Below are 18,322 nucleotides of genomic sequence, written 5' to 3' on the forward strand. Positions count from 1 at the left end.
GTTGTTGGCACAGAGGTTGAGTGGGTGTCTGACACAGGTCTTGGGCTGGTTGTTGGCACAGAGGTTGAGCTGGTCTCTGGCACTGTGGTTGGGCTGGTTGTTGGCACAGAGGTTGAACTGGTTTCTGACACAGGTCTTGGGCTGGTTGTTGGCACAGAGGTTGAGCTGGTCTCTGGCACCAAGGTTGGGCTGGTAGCTGGCACAGGGGTTGAGCTGGTCTCTGGCACCGAGGTTGGGCTGCTTGTTGGCACAGAGGTTGAGCTGGTCTCTGGCACTGATGTTGGGCTGGTGGTTGGCACAGAGGTTGAACTGGTCTCTGGCACAGGTCTTGGGCTGGTTGTTGGCACAGGGGTTGAGCTGGTCTCTGGCACAGGTCTTGGGCTGGTTGTTGGCACAGAGGTCGAGCTGGTCTCTGGCACTGAGGTTGGACTGCTTGTTGGCACAGAGGTTGAGTGGGAAGTCACCAGGTGGACAGTGGTCTCAGTTAGGCTGGTGGGGCTCATACTTGGGGTGTGAGGGACTGTGACAGTTTTGTGTGTCGTGCAGTGCTCTGGGGGCTCACAGCACAACACCCGGACCTCATAGTTGAGGCACATCCCGACATTGCCACCCTGGTCCCGGTTCCGGCACACCAGGCCCTTGCTGAGGTCGCACTGCACCACCTGGCCCAGCTTCTCGATGCTGACCTCGGGGTGGCTCTCGGCCCGGCACTCCAGCCGCGAGATGTATTCGGGCCGGCGGCAGATTTTCTCTCCCCTTCTCATGATGTTGCTGAAGCTTTCCACGTCTCCTCCGTGGGGTCCCGGGGACGGGAAGTCCACATCAAACCACTTGGTCCACGTGCACTGTGGCTGGCAGGTGACAGTCACAGGAGGGGAGTGGGTTGCTTCAGGTGTGTGGACGGGAGTGGTGCTGGCTGTAGGAGCAGACGTTGTGCCGGTTGGTGGCACGGAGGTTGGGCTGGTCCATGACACAGTGGTTGAGCTGGTTGTTGGCACCGAGGTTGGGCTGCTTGCTGGCACGGTGGTTGAGCTTGTTTCTGGCACTGATGTTGGGCTGGTTGCTGGCACAGGGGTTGAGCTGGTCTCTGGCACCGAGGTTGGGCTGGTTGTTGGCACAGAGGTTGAACTGGTTTCTGACACAGGTCTTGGGCTGGTTGTTGGCACAGAGGTTGAGCTGGTCTCTGGCACCGAGGTTGGGCTGGTAGCTGGCACAGGGGTTGAGCTGGTCTCTGGCACCGAGGTTGGGCTGCTTGTTGGCACAGAGGTTGAGCTGGTCTCTGGCACTGATGTTGGGCTGGTGGTTGGCACAGAGGTTGAACTGGTTTCTGACACAGGTTTTGGGCTGGTTGTTGGCTCAGAGGTTGAGCTGGTCTCTGGCACCAAGGTTGGGCTGCTTGTTGGCACAGGGGTTGAGCTAGTCTCTCGCACCATGGTTGGGCTGGTTGTTGGCACAGAGGTTGAGTGGGTGTCTGACACAGGTCTTGGGCTGGTTGTTGGCACAGAGGTTGAGTGGGTGTCTGACACAGGTCTTGGGCTGGTTGTTGGCACAGAGGTTGAGCTGGTCTCTGGCACTGTGGTTGGGCTGGTTGTTGGCACAGAGGTTGAACTGGTTTCTGACACAGGTCTTGGGCTGGTTGTTGGCACAGAGGTTGAGCTGGTCTCTGGCACCAAGGTTGGGCTGGTAGCTGGCACAGGGGTTGAGCTGGTCTCTGGCACCGAGGTTGGGCTGCTTGTTGGCACAGAGGTTGAGCTGGTCTCTGGCACTGATGTTGGGCTGGTGGTTGGCACAGAGGTTGAACTGGTTTCTGACACAGGTTTTGGGCTGGTTGTTGGCACAGAGGTTGAGCTGGTCTCTGGCCCCAAGGTTGGGCTGCTTGTTGGCACAGGGGTTGAGCTAGTCTCTCGCACCATGGTTGGGCTGGTTGTTGGCACAGAGGTTGAGTTGGTGTCTGACACAGGTCTTGGGCTGGTTGTTGGCACAGAGGTTGAGCTGGTCTCTGGCACTGTGGTTGGGCTGGCTGTTGGCACAGAGGTTGAACTGGTTTCTGACACAGGTCTTGGGCTGGTTGTTGGCACAGAGGTTGAGCTGGTCTCTGGCACCGAGGTTGGGCTGCTTGTTGGCACAGAGGTTGAGCTGGTCTCTGGCACTGATGTTGGGCTGGTGGTTGGCACAGAGGTTGAACTGGTCTCTGGCACAGGTCTTGGGCTGGTTGTTGGCACAGAGGTCGAGCTGGTCTCTGGCACTGAGGTTGGACTGCTTGTTGGCACAGAGGTTGAGTGGGAAGTCACCAGGTGGACAGTGGTCTCAGTTAGGCTGGTGGGGCTCATACTTGGGGTGTGAGGGACTGTGACAGTTTTGTGTGTCGTGCAGTGCTCTGGGGGCTCACAGCACAACACCCGGACCTCATAGTTGAGGCACATCCCGACATTGCCACCCTGGTCCCGGTTCCGGCACACCAGGCCCTTGCTGAGGTCGCACTGCACCACCTGGCCCAGCTTCTCGATGCTGACCTCGGGGTGGCTCTCGGCCCGGCACTCCAGCCGCGAGATGTATTCGGGCCGGCGGCAGATTTTCTCTCCCCTTCTCATGATGTTGCTGAAGCTTTCCACGTCTCCTCCGTGGGGTCCCGGGGACGGGAAGTCCACGTCAAACCACTTGGTCCACGTGCACTGTGGCTGGCAGGTAACAGTCACAGGTGAGGATACCCCGTATGTGTTCGGCGTGGTGCTGGCTGCCAGGTGCACAGGCGCCGAGCTGGCAATGCCACGTTGTGTCGGCAACGAGGGAATTCCGGTGTTTCGAGTCCGCTGTGTTTGGGTCTCCGTGTCCCTCGGGGTTGGGTGTGTGACCTCCGAAGAGCCGGCGTGTGGGGTGCTCGTACACACATCTACCTGCTCACAGCACTCGATGCGGATCGCGTAGTTGTAGCAGATTGGGGGAAGCTGATTCTTGTTCAGGCAAAGCAGCCCCACATTCTTGTCACAGATCAGGTCCTGCCCCAACTCCTCGAGTGGGACGTTCGGGAAGAACTCTGCCCTGCACTCCACGTTGTTGGGCTTTGCACAGAATTTATAGCCTTTGGCTCTCAAATTAGGAAAAGTGTCAAAATCTCCACTGTTTATACCCGGCTCAGGGTAGCTGCTGTCGATCCAGTGGGTCCATGTGCACAACTGTTTCAAACAAGGCTCGTGTGTTGTTGAAATTGGCATCGGAGTCAGAGTCAAGAGAGTAGTTTTCTCCAGGGCAGGTGTAGGGGTACCTGGTGGGGTCGTGGTGGTCCCCGGGGCAGGTGTAGGGGTGCCTGGTGGGGTCGTGGTGGTCCCCGGGGCAGGTGTAGGGGTGCCTGGTGGGGTCGTGGTGGTCCTCGGGGCAGGTGTAGGGGTGCCTGGTGGGGTCGTGGTGGTCCCCGGGGCAGGTGTAGGGGTGCCTGGTGGGGTCGTGGTGGTCCCCGGGGCAGGTGTAGGGGTACCTGGGGTGGTTGTAGCAGTCGCTTGGACTGGTGCAGTAGCACCCGGAGCAGGTGTTTCACTAGTTGTGGAGAGAACGCTTGTGCCAGTTGCAGCTACCGTGGCTGGGGATGTTTTGTGCTCTGTCGGCACAGATGAGACCCCGCTAACCTCTCGTGTGGGCCCCGTTTCTGTATTCCCTGAAGCTGCAGGAAGGGTGGTCTGGGCCGGACTGCTGGAGGGGGAGCAGGTCCGGGGGAAGCAGCACAGGATCCTGATCTGGTAGTTGTGGCAGAGCCCTGACGTCTGCTTGTGGTTGTAGCAGGTCAGGCCCACCGTCGGGCTGCACTCCACGTGCTGCCCCAGGACTGGGAGCGGCACCCCGGGGGCCCCTTCAGCTTGGCACTCCACCTTCTTCGGCGCCGTGCAAACCTGGTACCCATGGGCGCGGAGGTTCTCCAGGGTGTCGAAGTCGCCGCTGTCGGTGCCTCGGCCCGGACGGCTGATGTCCAGCCACGGCGACCACTGACACTCCTCCCCACAGGCCTGGTGGGGCTGGACGGTGGTGCCGGGGGTTGTGCCCGTGGGCACTGTGCTCTTGCCACAGTCGTGGCACGTGCGGGGCGGACGTGTTGAGCTCACGACTGAGGACAGAAGAGAAGGCGGAAGGGCTGAGTCTCGAGGGGTCCCGGGACCTCCCCTCATCCGCTGTCCCTGCCCCCACCCACCAGCTGCCTGTGGCCTCGCCATGTCGATCTGTGCGGCTATCTCCACTCGCGACGGAGCTTGGCGGAGTGGGAGCACCAAGTCCCTTTGACACGCGTGGCACAGGGCGCACGTGCAGCCCACAGCAGTTGAATGAGCTGGTGAACGGCGCTCAGGTAGGGAAAGCCCACTCCGCAGGCCCTGAGCAGAACCAGCCCTCCTGCGGGAAGGTCCGATGAGGCTCTAGGATGCCCCAGAGGAGGGAGAGGAGTCAGGGTGCCTGACACTCCGCGCACCTCCTCCCAGAGGCCGGCCTCCGCCCTCTGCCGGGGGTCCTAGTCCTGACTGTGGCCCTGAGGACAGCAGTCCTGCCAGGGAGACGGGCTGAGCTGGCCCTTCCCAGGGACGGCAGGCTCCTGCCTTCTCGGGGAGAGAGACAGCCCTGCACGGTGCCCCCGTGCGTCTGCCTTACCGGGTGCAGACGTGGAGAAGGAGAAGGTGGTTGGTGGGGCGGGGCTGGTGGCGCTGCAGGGGGAGACGCCCCGCTCGATGGTGCCGTTGGCGGAGCAGCGGGCAGAGAGGCACCCCCCTGTGCCGTCCGTCGTGTGGTAGATGACATCCCCCGGTCGGAAGTGCCGTCCGTCGTAGATGCAGACACAGGCTGTGAGGACAAGCCCGGGCACGTCAGAGGCTGGGGGGAGGTGGGCACCCCAAGAATCCAGACCCCAGGAAGGCCCCCCGCCGCTCACCCTCAGAGTCGTAGGCACACTGCACGCCGTTCTCGGTGCAAATGCTAGTGGCGGGAGGGAGGAAGTGAGCCGGGGGGTGGGTGTAGGGCACCCCTGCCGTGCCGGGGTCATCCCGCAGCCCAGCCGGGGCACACGGAGCCCGAGGTCACACCCACTCCGGGAGCCCGTTCCGATCGCTGAGTGATGCAGGCGGGCGTCTGACACCCACACACCCCGGTGACTTTCTGACAGCCGTTTCCTCTCCGAGGCCTCTGCTCCACGTCATGACTCAGCTCCTGCTTCAATCCCAACCCCCGCCACCCGTCGGGCTGCCCACCCCCACTCTGCACCAGGGAGGCTCCCAGCCAGACCTCAGGACCTCAAGGCTGTGACACCACCCCCACCAGTCTGAAGGAGGAGGCCCCGTGGGCTTGCGGCTCACCAGGAGTGGCAGTTCTGGTCGGAGGGCACCACCGTGCCAGGCCGGTATGACTTGCCCCGGACGCGGCAGGGCAGTGGCGGGGGTGGGGTCGGGCACGTGGCCACACACTGCATCCGGTCCTCGTCGAAAATGGGGGCCGCAGGCGGGCACTTGGGGTAGCAGCCTGCGGTCCAGAGAGGCTGAGTGCCGGCCACACTGCCTGCCTGACCACCTCCCCACCGTGGCCTGGGCTCAGCCCCCCGCCCCAGGCCTCGCGCACGGCACAGTGGGCGCGTGGAGCTGTACCCACAAAGGCACCCTGAGGGGCTGGGACGCGTCCAGCCCAGCCAGAAGCCCCCGGACATCAGCCCCTGCCCTCACCTTCCAGGCCCGGCAGGTCGTGCAGACAGCGGCCGCCCGGGTTCCGGCATGTCCTCATGCAGGGCGCCCCGCACGGCTGGTAGTGCCACTCGCACTGGCCCTCAGGGTTGTAGTAGTCGCAGAACAGGGCTGTGGGCCAGCGGGCAGGCTCAGTGGGCCAGCTCCCACCCGGAGCGAGCCACCTGGCGGCCCCATGCAGAGTGCTGCCCTCGGGAAGACAGCCTCGGGGACCCACGCGGGCCAGGCAAGCTCCCCCTGCACCCTGACCTTCCCCCACATCTCATGGGCTGTTCTCAAGCCATTCCCTCCACTGTGCCTCCCAGACGGGGCCTCGAATGCCATGGTCAGAGGCAGCCGCAGGTCCCCTGGTTTCTCAGGGGTGCCATCCGTTGGGGTGGGGGCTCTGGCCGGAGCAGCTCCCTAGCGACACCCCAGTCCAGCCAGTGTCCGACAGCGTGGGAGGTAGGGGCTCTGTTAAGCGCTCTCAGTTCCAGAATGTTCTGCCACGTCTCCCCTGACCACACCCTCCACCACTCCCCCATTCCACTTTGCTTTCCATGGCCTCCCGCCCAGCCCGTGGCTGACCTGCCTTGACCCCACACTCCTCTGCCCCTCCCCACGGCCCCTCCTCCCAACCACGTGTCATGGACACTCACGGCAGGTGTCCGGGGTGCGCCAGGACACGCACACACCCACGTCGTGGCAGGCCTGCGCGTAGGCGGCCACGGCCGTGCAGAAACACTCACAGTCGCCCCCCGAGTCGCAGGCGCACGCGTCGCCCACGCAGGCCTCGTAGTATTTGGTGGGCTCCACCTGGCGGGGGAAAGAGGCTTCGGATCCGGGGGCTGGGGCTCCTGGGGGCCAGGCCCGTGGTATGTCCCAGCCTGGGGTGGCGTCCCCGAGAGCTCAGGGCAGCAGCTGACCATGGGCTGGTCTAAACGGCGGCCCCCAGCTGCTGTCCCCGGGGAAGGGCCACGTACGTGGGCATGGCAGGCGGCGAAGGTCGCGCTGTTGATGATGCTGCACTGCTTCTGGGCCCAGGACTTGCGGTACGGGTTGGCGGTGCAGGGGTCCCGGGGGGCCGGGGCGTCAGGGCAGGCCGGGGAGAACTTCCAGCTGTTGCCGAACTCCAGGGCGCTGCCCACCACGGACTGGCTCCGCGTGGTGAAGTCGTTGACGGCGTTGTCGTCGAAGTTCCCGCACAGCCCGCAGACCCGGCCCTGCAGACGGGGGGCGGCGGCACGGGGGGCTCAGGCATGTGCCGGAGGGGCCCGAACCTCCTACCCTGCCTCCTGGGACCCCACTCGCTCCCCTGGGGCCCACGTCCACCCCCAGGAGGAGGGGTCCCCAAGTACACCTTCAGCATGTACGGCCCCACTCAGCCCACGGGGCCATGGTGGTGCCCCTCCTGGAGGAAAGGGAACAGGAGAGGCAGCACTGTAGGCTACGTGGTGTTCCCCAAAGACCAGCACAGGTCCTGACTCAGGACCCAGGAGTGTGGCCTCATGTGGAAATAGGGCCCCTGCCGATGGCGTCCAGCAGAGATGAGGGTGTCTTGGGTGGGGGTGGGCTGATGACACGGGGCCTGTGACCCTGAGGACATGTGGGCACACACAGGAGTGAGGACAGTTACACGAGGCTGGATGGTCGCCTGGGGCCCAAGGAGCTGGAGGAGGCAGGTGGGGTCCTCCCTCAAAGCCCCCGGAGGAAGCGGGCCCCGGAACAGTTGGATGGGACTTCCAGGGTCCAGAACACGAGAAGGAGCCCCGCGTTTGTGAGGGTGTCCCGGGAGCCACAAGACATGGCTCAGGCAGCGGAGGGCCTCCTGCCTGCCCGCTGACTCCCTCCTCTGCCGTCTGTCCTGCCGCCCCGCACGGTCTGGGGCGAGAGCGGGCCCTCCGGGGGGGCGACGGGGGCCCACCTTGAACTCAGGGCTGAGTTTGAGGAAGATGCTGGTCTTCCTGTCCCACAGCAGCACCAGGCCGGCCTCAGTGTCCACCACCAGGTAGATGCCCATCTGGCGGATGGAGTAGGGGGGCTCCTGTCCCACGCCCCTCTCGAGCACCTCCACGCGGCCTTCATTCAGCCTCAGCTCGAAGCTCTGCGCAGAAGTGGTCGCTCAGGCCTGTGCCTGCTCGATTTCCCAGGCGTCCCTCCAGGGGGGCCCAGCCCTACTCGGCCGCCCGCTCACCCCCAGGAACAGCTTGATGGCCTTGGAGCAGGTGACGCCCGTGGTACCGCAGGGGACGTTCTCAGAGACGACGCGGAAGGTCCCAGTGGTGTCATTGCCGCGGCAGTGGTCCTGGGGAGAGGTGGGGGGTCGTCCTGCTGCTGGGGGCTGGGGTGCCCCGAGAGGTGGGGGGTTGTCCTGCCGCTGGGGGCGGGGGTGCCCCGAGAGGTGGGGGTTTGTCCTGCCGCTGGGAGCTGGGGTGCCCCGAGCTGCACCGCGGGGTCACAGGAGGACCAGGGAGCCCCCGGGACATGTACCTGAAGCAACGTGTACCCGCAGTCCCCGCTAAAGCTGTAACGCCTCCCATCGAAGGTGACATAGTGGCCATCCCTGTACACGGCGCAGGTGGCCAGGCAGGGCTCCTCTGTGCACCGCCACTTCCTGTTCTCACAGGTGCTGGGGGCAAGGGGCACCAGTCAGGCCCGAGCTGGGCGTGGGGAATGGGGGTGGGGCAGGTCCCTGCGAGACCGTGGTCAGTCCTAGAGGCCGGGGTCCCACCCCCCACGGCAGGGAGCCCCCCCACCGCGTACCAGGTGTTGCAGCCCACCCGGATGGTCTGGCCGGGCAGATAGCTGGCCTCGTTGTGCACGCAGGGGCAGTCCGTCGGAGCGACGCAGCGGCCCTCGCCGTCGGCCACCAGCCCGTCGGGACACACGCAGCCAGGCTCACACTGGGGGCTATACTGTGGGGCGCAGGGGACGCGGCTCAGTGGGCTGGGGGTCGACCGCTGAGCCCCCACCACGGCCTGCACTGAGCCCAGGGAGCCCTCAGGCAGTGGTCTTCCCAGGACCACCCCACGAGGGCACATGGGCCGATGCCCACGCGGTCTCTCCAGGCCGTAAAGGGCACTCACACAGTCCATGTCCAGAGTGAAGCAGCTCTTCTGACAGCCGGCCCCGGAGGCCCCCGGCGTGGTGTTGCGACAGTCGAGGAAGACCATGGGCGGGGTGCAGACTGCGGGGTTAGAGGCCGCTCAGGGTCCCACCACCCACCGCCAGGCTGGCTCTGAGAGTCACGGCCGCACATGGCGTGTCCCAGCAGCCGAGTCTGTGCCGCCAGCCTGGGGCTCGGCCAGCGGGATGCACGTGCGTGTGTGCGGGGCGCGTGTGTCCACGGTGTGTACATGTGTTCATGGTGCATATGCGTGGCGTGCCTGGGGGCGCGGATCAGGCCAAAGAGGGAAACCCCCCACACCCAGCAGCCACACTGACGTGGGGGTCTGGCCGTCCACCCCAGAAACTTGGAGATCACGAGCGCTCCTCCCTCCCCGCAGACTCACCTGGAGTGGGAACCTGGCCTCCGATGCAGGTCAGCGTGCCTTGTGTGCAGGTGCTGGGACAAGAGGGTGGTCAGAGGGTCTCCCCGGCCTAGCCGCCCTGCCCACCAGCCCCATCCAGGAGGGGCTCTTACCAGATGACTCCACGCTCATGAAGTGACTCCCCGTTGGGGACCACAGAACCCTCGTGGTAGCAGGGACAGCTGGTGGCCGGCACGCACTTGCCCGCCTCGTCCAGGAATGTGCCGTTGGGGCAGGTGCAGCCATCCACGGGGACAAAGCTGATGCCACAGGTGATGTCCTCGTGGCTCCGGGCCCGGCAGGTGGGCTGGCAGGTGCTGATGCTGTATTGGTAGGTCAGCGACTTTGGGCAGGTGGCCATGGGCTTTGCTGCGGGACGCCAGGCATGAGGAGGCAGTCAGGGCGGAGCAGCTGCCATCACCCACCCCCGCCTCCCCCTGCCCCTGCGTCAGGGTCCCAGGCCGGGCACTCCAGCCCTCCAAGCCCCGCCCGGGGACAGGGGCCCAGGAGCACGTGTTCTGCTGGGGGGTGGGGACACTCACCGCACACGCCGTCCCTCCAGCCACGGAGCAGCACGCCCCGGGCCGCGCAGGCGTGCACGTAGGAGGACAGGGCGGCGCACAGGCAGTCTTCACTCTTCTCACAGTTACACGTGTCGAACATGCAGTTCTGGGGGCGGGGCCGTCACCCACACGCCGTGAGCGTCCCCCACACGGCCGCCCCGGCTCCGCTAGGACCCTCCCCGAGCCCGCACCTGGGGCCCCCACGCCCTCCGCAGACAAGCCCCCTCCAGGCGGGTGTTGGAAGGACAACGGCCCCTCCTCTCGGGGACCCGGCAGGGGCCAGCCCTTCGGGCCCTCGGACCCCAGAGCATCTCGGCCACCACTGATTTCTCATGTGGACTCCAGGGCCTGGTGGGCCACAAGCCCTCAGGGGTCGTCGACCCTATGCCTGGTTACAGGGCTGGAGGCACGGATGAGCTCTGGACCTCAGGACCAGGCCGGACCCTCGAGAAGCCCCGAGGACAGCTGCAGAGAGGCTGGTGGGTTTGCGTTACCGAGTAGAAGGTGCCCGGGTTCACGGCCGCGTGGCACTGGGCGAAGGGGCCGCGGGGGTCGGTCAGCCGGGAGCACCAGCGCTGAGCGTACTTCTCTGCGGACAGAGCAACAAGGGCGGTCAGCGAGGCGGACAGTCGTCCCCTGCTGTGGCCAGCAGGCACGCCGGTGCAGGCTTCACCACCCCCACAACACACGGCTCCCTTCTTCCAGAAGTTTCCATGGCCACACTGGGAAACGCGTTGGTGAGTTGGCCCCTGAAGGCCTCCTCCAGGCCAGAGTGGATGTTGCGGCCTGGGGTCACCGGCAACCGGGCGGGCCTGTGGCCGCGGGGACCCCCATACCATTCTCCACGCTGAGGGAGCAGGGGTCCTCGAAGCTGTTCTTGACGTTGGGGCAGGAGGCCTGGGTCTTCCAGGTGTTGGCAAAGGCGGCGGCCGTGCCCTCCACCACGCCGCTGAGGGTCCGGAAGTCGTCGGCCTGGTTCTGGTTGAAGTTCCCGCACAGGCCTGCGGCGAGAGGCCGGCATGAGGCGCCGGGGGCCCCAGCTGCCGGGAGTGGGCTCCGGCTCCCAGGACGGGCAGCCCCTCTTACCACAGGTGAGGCCGCGGAGCTCGGGCCCCAGCCTCACGAACACCTGCATGACGGGCACCAGCTGGATCCCGAGCTGCAGGCCCAGCTTGGTCTGGGCCACGATGAAGAAGGTGGACGGTCTGAAGAGCGTGACATTTGCTGTGGACACAGGGGACGAGGCCTCAGTGGGCTGGGAGGGCCGGGACCCTCCAAGGGGGCAGGCCCCACGTCCTTACCTGCCGAGACGGGCATCTGGGTGTAGATCTGGTTCACGAACACCTCCCCGCTGGCCTTGACTGTGACGACCTGAGAGCACAGGGAGCAGGTCAGGGTGGCCCCAGGACACGTGCCAGCGGGACCCCTGCCCCAGAGGGCCACAAGCTCCCACGAGGAGGGGCTGACGGAGGAGCCAAGTTCTGCCTCAGGCTCAGCTGGTCTGTCCACATTTCCCTGGAGGGCCGAGCATTCTCTCCGGTAAAAACCCAAGTGATTGTATGAAATAGGGAAGTTGGAAAAACAAAATAAAAATAAAACTAAACCAGGACAGGGGAAGTTGGCTCCAGTGAAGCCCTGGTCCCTCCCTCCAGGGCTGGTGGGGCGGGTGTGGAGGCCCCGGTGCCCCTCCCGGAGTGGTTCTGTCTGGGGACTCTCATGCAGAGGCCTGTGGGCCGGAAGGTCCTCAGCCCACATCCCGCTCACCCACCGCCATGCCAGGATCAAGGGCTTAGGCAGAGGTCACTTGCCATGAGGGACATAGACTCCCCTCAACTGGCATCTGCTCTCACCGTGCCCCCCGACGCCCGGGCCTGCTCTCACCGTGTGCCCCCCGTCCAGGCTCAGCGTCAGGCTCTTGAGACACGTCTCAGTGTCCGTCAGGCCGCACCGCCGCAGCTCTCCCAGCACAGTGAAGACGCTGCTGTCACAGGGCTACAGACACGGGTCCTCACACCCTGCCCAAAGGCACCCGCCCCCGGCCGCCTCTAACCCCTGGACACCCTGTGGGGTGGCGTTGGGAGCTGGGGCACAGATGCAGCAGACCCAGCAGCCCGGGCAGGGGTGGGCCAGCTGCACGGCCGTGGCCCAAAGCCGCCGGGTAGGCGCGAGGCCCAGGTCGCACCTTGGCCAGCACGTAGCTGCAGTCCCCGTGCACCGTGTACTGCCTCTCGTCGAACGTGGAGATGTGGGCGCCCCCCAGCACCGCGCAGGTGCCTGGGCACGGCAGCTCCCGGCAACTCCACTGGCCTCTGGAGCAGGTGCTGTGGATGGCAGAGACCACGCGTGTGCCGCCCCTGGGGGCATCCAGCCCCAGCCTGTGCACTGGCCGGAGGACACAGGTCCGGCCCAGGCCCACCTGCATCCCCGCCTAGACCGGTGCCTGGCAGTGTCTGCGTGGAGAGCCCTGGGCACGCCTGGGGTCCGCAGGAAGAGAGGACAGCCAGCCCTTGGGCCTCGGCCCCTGAGTCGTCCCAGGCCATGTCCGGGGTTGTAGGCAGGAGGGTCTGGGGTCCTACCAGTTTGTACAGTCTGTGGCGTAGCTGGTCCCCGGAGCATAGGTGGCCCCATTGTACACACAAGGACACTGGGATGCCGGAATGCAGCCAGTCTGGCCGATGTCGTCGAACACTGTCCCTGCAGAAGCAGGCAGGCCATGGACGGGGCAGGTGCCGGGCAGGGGCCACCCCGGATCCAGTGGAGGGGACCCGACCTTGGGCCCAGGTCGCTCCGCCCGACAGGGGCTCCTCGGACCCAGGGGCTCAGCCTGCCTCTGTGGGATGCCCGGGGAGGCCCCTCTCACCCTCAGGGCAGAAGCAGCCGTCCACACAGTGGTCCTCGCAGAGCTGGGAGTGCTCCGGGTTGGAGCAGGTGTCGGCGCAGGGCGAGCCGCACTCCCGGTGCTGCATGCGGGGGGGGCAGGTCTGGGCTGTGGTGGGAGGACAGAGCCGCGTCATCGCCGGCCCCCGGCTCCCGGCCCAGGAGGGACAGCACGACGGGCACTCACGGCAGAGGTGGGGGCTCCTCCAGTCCGGGGGCAGCCCCCCGGCATGGGCACACTGGCGTGCGTACTCGGCGAGCGTGGAGCAGATGCAGCGAGCGCGGTCCGCGTGCTCGCAGAGGCAGAGGTCTTGCCGGCAGGCCTGCACGTAGCTGCCGGCGTCCAGCAGAGCTCGGCAGCCCGAGAACAGCTGGCCGGTCAGGGTCTCCTCGCAGGGGCCCTGGGGGCAGAGCCGGGAGCACGCTCTGAGCGCAGGCTCGGGACCCTCCCCCGGGCTCCGGGCCGCCAACCCCCCTCGCCCCCACAGGAGCAGGGCCCGTCCACGCCAGGGCTTACGGTGCCACGCCCACAGTCCGTCGGGGGCACGGGGACAGGGTCCTGACACTGCTCCGTGGGGCCGTCCATCTTCTGCAGATTCCCGTACTCGAGGGCCGTCAGCTTGACCCCTGCGGGAACACAACCCCAGGCCCCTGAGGCCCCTGAGGCTCCCCGAGGGGTCCCCACTGCCTCTTGTCCCCCAACCACCCTGCTGGGTGAAGAGGTGCTCAGGCAGTCGGAAAGTAAGTGGGGGACCACCCAAGTCATTCAGGGCTACCGGCAGAGGGCTGAGGCCTGAGGGTTCTCCAAGCCCGGGGCGGCATGCTGCCCAAAGGGCCGGAGAGTGACCCTGACCTCACCCAGCCCTTGGAGCCCAGCCAAGCCCGCACAGGGCCCCCCGACGACCGGGCAGGCGTGTCCCCCGGGGCTGCCAGCCCCATGCGGGTGAGCTTCCTCTGGGCTTCATGGGCCTGGCGAGGGGGTCCTGGGGGTGGGGGACTCCAGCTGGGTCACATGAAGCCTCCCTTCCTGGCAGCAGGAGCCCAAGAAACCAGGAGAAGGTCTGCTTGGAGGCGGTGCTGAGGGTGCGGGGAGGTACGTGTGCACGCGTGCTGGGGACATGTCTGTGCCTGCGTGGGCGTGCGCGCAGCTCCAGGTATGCGTGTGCGTGTGCGTGTGCGTGTGCAAACCGGGGACACCTGACCCAAGGTTCTGGAAGTGCAGCCTTCCAGGGAGCACTGGGAAAGGAGTCCGGCTACCATGGGCAGCTGTTGGGAGGGGCTTACCATGGGAGAGGAACTCGTTGAACACAGGCTGACCATTGAAGTCTCCGCAGAGCCCACAGGTCTGGTTGGCGAACTTGGGGTCCAGCTCCAGCTGGAATGAGGGCACACATCAGATGCCTGGCCCCACAGGGACGTGTCAGGCCCCACAGAGGTGCCACAGGCCGTGGACCCCTGCCTCCGATGCTCCTGGGTCTCCGTGAGAGGGGAGATAGGCTCCCTGGCCCCCTCCTCACCAGCCCCAGGCAGTGGGGTCTGGCTGCCCCCCAGCCCCTGCGCCCAGAGCACTTTCTTCCCTCTCTGGGGAGGCCGTTGGGCTGGCGACACCCCCCACCCCGGCCCTGAGCCCCGGTCTCACCAGGAGGCTGTCGTCTGGGCTCCACATGAGGACGAGGCCCAGCTTGGCGTCCACCTTCAGGTAGCCGTTGCTGACCTCGATGAGGACCCCCGACTGGCTGAAGGGCGGCTGAGTTCTGTGGAGAGAGGGCCGGGCTGAGGCCCCGAGGCCACGCGGGACAGGGCTATGGAGGCCTAATCCCGGCCAGGGAGGGCCCCCAACGGCACGAATGTGACCGTAATGCTGGGCCACAGACAGCACCACGGGCACGAGGGGACAGGGGACCCCAGAGCTCCATGGTCACGGAGGAACTAGGAAGGGGGCCACTTCCCCGGGCAGGGAAAGAGCCTCAGGCCTCTGGGGGTGCGCTCAGGGGCCTGCCCGGGCATGACCCCATGTGCACCCCACAACCACCTGGACTCACGGGCGGCCGTTAACCAGGATGGAGCTCTTGGTCAGCTGGATGACCATGCCGTCGAGCTTCATGGTGACTGCGGTGACCGTGGTGGCATTGGACTCCCCGCCGCGGCGCAGCTGCACGTTGAAGTCCTCGTACGCGGCGCCGCAGTGCGCGGACAGGACGTAGTTGCACCGGCCGGGGAAGCGGAAGACGTCGCCGTCGAAGGTCTTGTAGTGGAAGTTGCCCCAGGTGCTGCAGACGCGCCCGTTGTGCGCGGGGTTCCGGGCTGCGGGCCAAGGAGGGCCAGAGGATGCCGGACTACGCCCCGGGCCGGGGACGCAGGTGCCCCGGGGTTGAGGGGTGCGGACGGCAGGGAGGAGCTGCTTGGACCCAGGCCCTCGGGGAACGCAGCCTCTCTCCAGCACTTACCCCCCATCCACGTGGGGAGCGGGACCCTGTCCAGCCGCCCCCCAGCCTCACAGCCCCCTCTCACCTCGCACCACCGGGGCCGTCCTCAGAGGGGGCAGGAAGCTCATCCCGCGGAGTGGGTGGCCTGCGAGGACAGGGCACGGGGTCACGCCGCCCGCACGCACGGGGTCTCTGCTGCCCCCGCCAAGCCTGCCGGCACCACGCCCAGCTGGGGCTGGAGCTGAGGCCCCGCAGGCCGGCGACCTTCCCTCCGGGCCGTCCTGAGCGGCTGCAAGCGCTCTGGCCCGGAACTCGGCCCGGAGGTCTTGCCCAGGGCCAAGTCAGTGCCCAGCGCCCAGGATGACCCCTTGGATGCTGAGGCCAAGCACAGACGAGCCTCCCTGAGCCCAGCCGGGGGGAGTGAGCCTCTCCTAGGGCCACACGCCCAGCGTGGCGGCACAGGTGTACCGGAGAGCCCCCCACCAGCCAAGGGGACACCTGTGGCGAAGGGACCGGGACTTGCGGGGAGACAGGAGGACGGAGCTGTGAGCTCGGGTCTCATTGACCTTCCTGCCTGAAGCGGCCGCAGGGACACCAGGGGACTTCGGGGGCTGCAGGCAACGAACCAGCGCTGTGTGTTGGGGTGTCCTCCGGGCCCCCAAGTTCTGGCCCCGAGGGGCTGGGGCAGGACCGCACTAACAGGTGGGGGTCAACTCACCACCAAGCTCCTGGGGGACATGAAGTTCTGGGGACTTGTGGCTGTGTTCCACAGAGCTGCCCTGGGCCTGGCCTATGGGAAGAGCGAGGGCGCTGGGCCTGAGCCAGGAGACAGGGCACAGAGAGGGACGGGCCCCGGAAGGGCCCAGAACTGGTGGGGGTTCTCTCTGCACAGGGCTGGAGATGTGGGGGGGGTCTCTGTCCACGACGCCCGCACCAGGCTCACGCGCTGCGCAAGCCTTCTCCCCGCTTGCCCCACGAGCCCTCGGGGCTCCCCAGGCCCTGACATGGCACCACCCACAGCCCTGCACTCCTCCACTATCCCTTGTTCACGCGGGTTCTCCCTGCGTGGGGCATGGGGCAGGGACGAGTGTCTGCACGGCAGCCTGGGGAGGGACCAGACGGTTGAAGCTGCGGGTCACCTGAGCACGGCAGGAGACAACCGGGGCCCCGGGCGAGGATGTGGGGGTGCGGAGTCGAGTGCGGTGGGGCTGCCTGGCCCTGCCCTGACCTCGCAGGGGACAGTCCACACTCATCCGTGACGCAGGTGCCCCAGGAGCAGCCAGCAGAGACTGGCCCCACACACGGAGGCGGGAGGCCGGGGACGGTAGGGTGCGGGCACGCATGTCGAGGTCCCCATGGTGCTGAGGGCCTCAGGAATGCTGTCCCCTTGCCCAGGGCAGCTCCTCCAGGAGCACACTGTCACCTGACAGCTGTGCAGGACCCAGCCATCTTCTGGGACGCAGAGGCCGGGAGGTGCAAACCTGGGTGGGAGGGGCCTCGGGGGGTCCAGGAGCCTCTCCCCAGCGTCCCCACGGCGTGGACCTCTCGATCACACCCACTCCCCAAAGCTGAGGTCCCCTAGAGGGTCCTCTCAAGACCCAGACAGGGAAAATAAACTGGTGACCTGGGGCGTGAGGGGTCCCAGGGCCCCGAGGACCGGCTCAGAGGAGGTCTGGCGGGGGCAGAGGCAGCAGGAAAGCAGCACAGATGGATGTGCCCGCCGGCCAGGGAGGCAGTTGGGGGCTTAGAGAGGCTGGGTTCCTCTCTCCCACCTCAGGGGAGCAGCTCAGCCTCAGAGGCCTCTCTCTGACGTGGGCCCCCACAGCGTCCAAGGGACCCCCAAACCCACAAGCTGAAGCCCACAAGACAGCAAGGGGCAGGGCCGGGGTCCAGCCTGGGAGCCGCTCACAGACAAGCCCAGCTTCCCCGGGGCTGGGGTCAGGCCGCGGAGCTGTCTGCCGCCCTCCCAGCCCCAGAGCCGCCCCAGGAAGTGGGGGGCCCCTGGGCTGCCAGGTCAGGACCAGCCCTGGAAGCCGCTCAGTGGGAGCCTTACCTACGTGCTGGGCACAGGCCAAGGCGAGGGCCAGGGCCCAGAGCGGGGCCAGCATCCTGCTGGCGACACCCATCCTGCGGAGGGAGGGGAGAAGGCCCCGGGGGCAGCGTCTAAGGAAGGACCTGAGTGGGCAGGGTCCTTTTGTAGCCCCAGGAGCTGGCTCCGGCCCCAGTGGCTTCACGTGGGAGGGCGGGGCAGGTCCTGCTCTTCCCCTCACCCGGGTAAACAGTGGGCACTGGCTTGGAGCTGGCCAGCCGCTGGGGACAGGCAGAGATGGTCATAGCTGCCAGGTGGGGCAAGGCTTCCCGCGGGCCCCCCAGTCCTGGCCTGGGGGGACCCTCCTGCTGTGGCCCCCACCCCTGCAGCTTCGCTGCTTCTGTGGACCCTGACCCCATGGACTCCCCGGGGCTGCCGGGGCCTCACTCTCTCGGGAGGGGCCTGGGGGCAGCATCCGCAGCGACAGGACCCAGCCCCACAGTACAGCCCCCAGCCTGGTACCGCCTCAGACCCTGACTGGGCTTCTGGTTCCGGTTCCTGGCTCCAGGCGGCAGTGGGCCCCGGGGCAACTTGAGTCACACATGGCCTCGTGGCCACCAGGGGTGAAAGTGGCCGTGCCCACTGACTTGCCCCCAAAAATCACCCCACCAGGTGGGCTGAGATGGCCCCATAGCACTGCAAAGACCTGGCCCCAGACCGCAGGTGTGTGGGCATCAGGTCCTTTGGGGCGGGGCAAACGGTGCTGAACTCTCCGCACGAGAAGGCCACATGCCCCACGGACCAGCAGCTCCACTGACTGCAAGTGGGCCCGACCCGGAGGTCCCCACTGGGGACGGAGGCGCAAAGCCTGGGCTGGGCCGTTCCGAGCAACTTTCCTGCACGGAGGGGCCCGTCCCAGCCTGGTTTTCGGTCTCTGAGTCGTCCCCTCCCCGTGCCCTGACTTGGCCCTGGTCCTGTGAGAGAGAGCACTGCGTGCGTCAGGGGGCTCGTGGGGGAGCAAGAGGGAGCCTGTGGGAGCAGGAGCGGGAGCCTGACGGGCGTGAGTGAGTGCGGCCCCCAGCAGAGCCTGCTGCTAACCCCCCCCAGGCTCCCCTCCTGGGCCTTGGAGCCGGACACCGGGTCACCCGCAGCTGAGCAGGGCAGCGGGGTCCCCGGGGACAGGCAGGGTGCACGGGACCGGCTCCAAAGTGCTGCG

General features: G+C 66.7%; 1 protein-coding gene across 5 annotated transcripts in view; it reads right to left on the reverse strand.

Annotated features, from left to right (window-relative positions):
* Window positions 1-17,227, reverse strand: part of MUC5AC (mucin 5AC, oligomeric mucus/gel-forming) — a 29,971-nt gene extending 12,744 nt beyond the window's left edge. For 2 of the 5 annotated variants that reach the window (XM_032358325.1, XM_032358322.1), the window contains exons 1-34: window positions 17,131-17,227; window positions 15,796-15,867; window positions 15,163-15,222; window positions 14,694-14,955; window positions 14,291-14,405; window positions 13,936-14,026; window positions 13,169-13,278; window positions 12,839-13,052; window positions 12,635-12,760; window positions 12,351-12,468; window positions 11,957-12,095; window positions 11,656-11,766; window positions 11,076-11,145; window positions 10,861-10,998; window positions 10,611-10,775; window positions 10,269-10,363; window positions 9,754-9,880; window positions 9,325-9,580; window positions 9,194-9,246; window positions 8,768-8,868; window positions 8,445-8,596; window positions 8,172-8,310; window positions 7,876-7,986; window positions 7,606-7,785; window positions 6,665-6,904; window positions 6,341-6,497; window positions 5,685-5,813; window positions 5,325-5,487; window positions 4,904-4,947; window positions 4,627-4,815; window positions 2,261-4,093; window positions 1,959-2,020; window positions 1,527-1,670; window positions 36-1,382 (exon numbers count right to left, since the gene is read on the reverse strand). In XM_032358325.1, the coding sequence (XP_032214216.1) occupies window positions 36-1,382; window positions 1,527-1,670; window positions 1,959-2,020; window positions 2,261-4,093; window positions 4,627-4,815; window positions 4,904-4,947; window positions 5,325-5,487; window positions 5,685-5,813; window positions 6,341-6,497; window positions 6,665-6,904; window positions 7,606-7,785; window positions 7,876-7,986; window positions 8,172-8,310; window positions 8,445-8,596; window positions 8,768-8,868; window positions 9,194-9,246; window positions 9,325-9,580; window positions 9,754-9,880; window positions 10,269-10,363; window positions 10,611-10,775; window positions 10,861-10,998; window positions 11,076-11,145; window positions 11,656-11,766; window positions 11,957-12,095; window positions 12,351-12,468; window positions 12,635-12,760; window positions 12,839-13,052; window positions 13,169-13,278; window positions 13,936-14,026; window positions 14,291-14,405; window positions 14,694-14,955; window positions 15,163-15,222; window positions 15,796-15,867; window positions 17,131-17,203 (7,386 nt within the window). In that variant the 5' untranslated portion in view covers window positions 17,204-17,227. Of the gene's footprint in view, window positions 1-35; window positions 1,383-1,526; window positions 1,671-1,958; window positions 2,021-2,184; window positions 4,094-4,626; window positions 4,816-4,903; window positions 4,948-5,324; window positions 5,488-5,684; window positions 5,814-6,340; window positions 6,498-6,664; window positions 6,905-7,605; window positions 7,786-7,875; window positions 7,987-8,171; window positions 8,311-8,444; window positions 8,597-8,767; window positions 8,869-9,193; window positions 9,247-9,324; window positions 9,581-9,753; window positions 9,881-10,268; window positions 10,364-10,610; window positions 10,776-10,860; window positions 10,999-11,075; window positions 11,146-11,655; window positions 11,767-11,956; window positions 12,096-12,350; window positions 12,469-12,634; window positions 12,761-12,838; window positions 13,053-13,168; window positions 13,279-13,935; window positions 14,027-14,290; window positions 14,406-14,693; window positions 14,956-15,162; window positions 15,223-15,795; window positions 15,868-17,130 lie in introns of all 5 variants that reach the window. The other 3 variants (XM_032358324.1, XM_032358323.1, XM_032358326.1) reach the window with 3 other exon arrangements.
* Between the last annotated feature and the right edge of the window lie 1,095 nt (window positions 17,228-18,322).

This window comes from Mustela erminea, chromosome 9 (genome assembly GCF_009829155.1).
Source record: "Mustela erminea isolate mMusErm1 chromosome 9, mMusErm1.Pri, whole genome shotgun sequence".
NCBI lineage: Eukaryota > Metazoa > Chordata > Mammalia > Carnivora > Mustelidae > Mustela > Mustela erminea.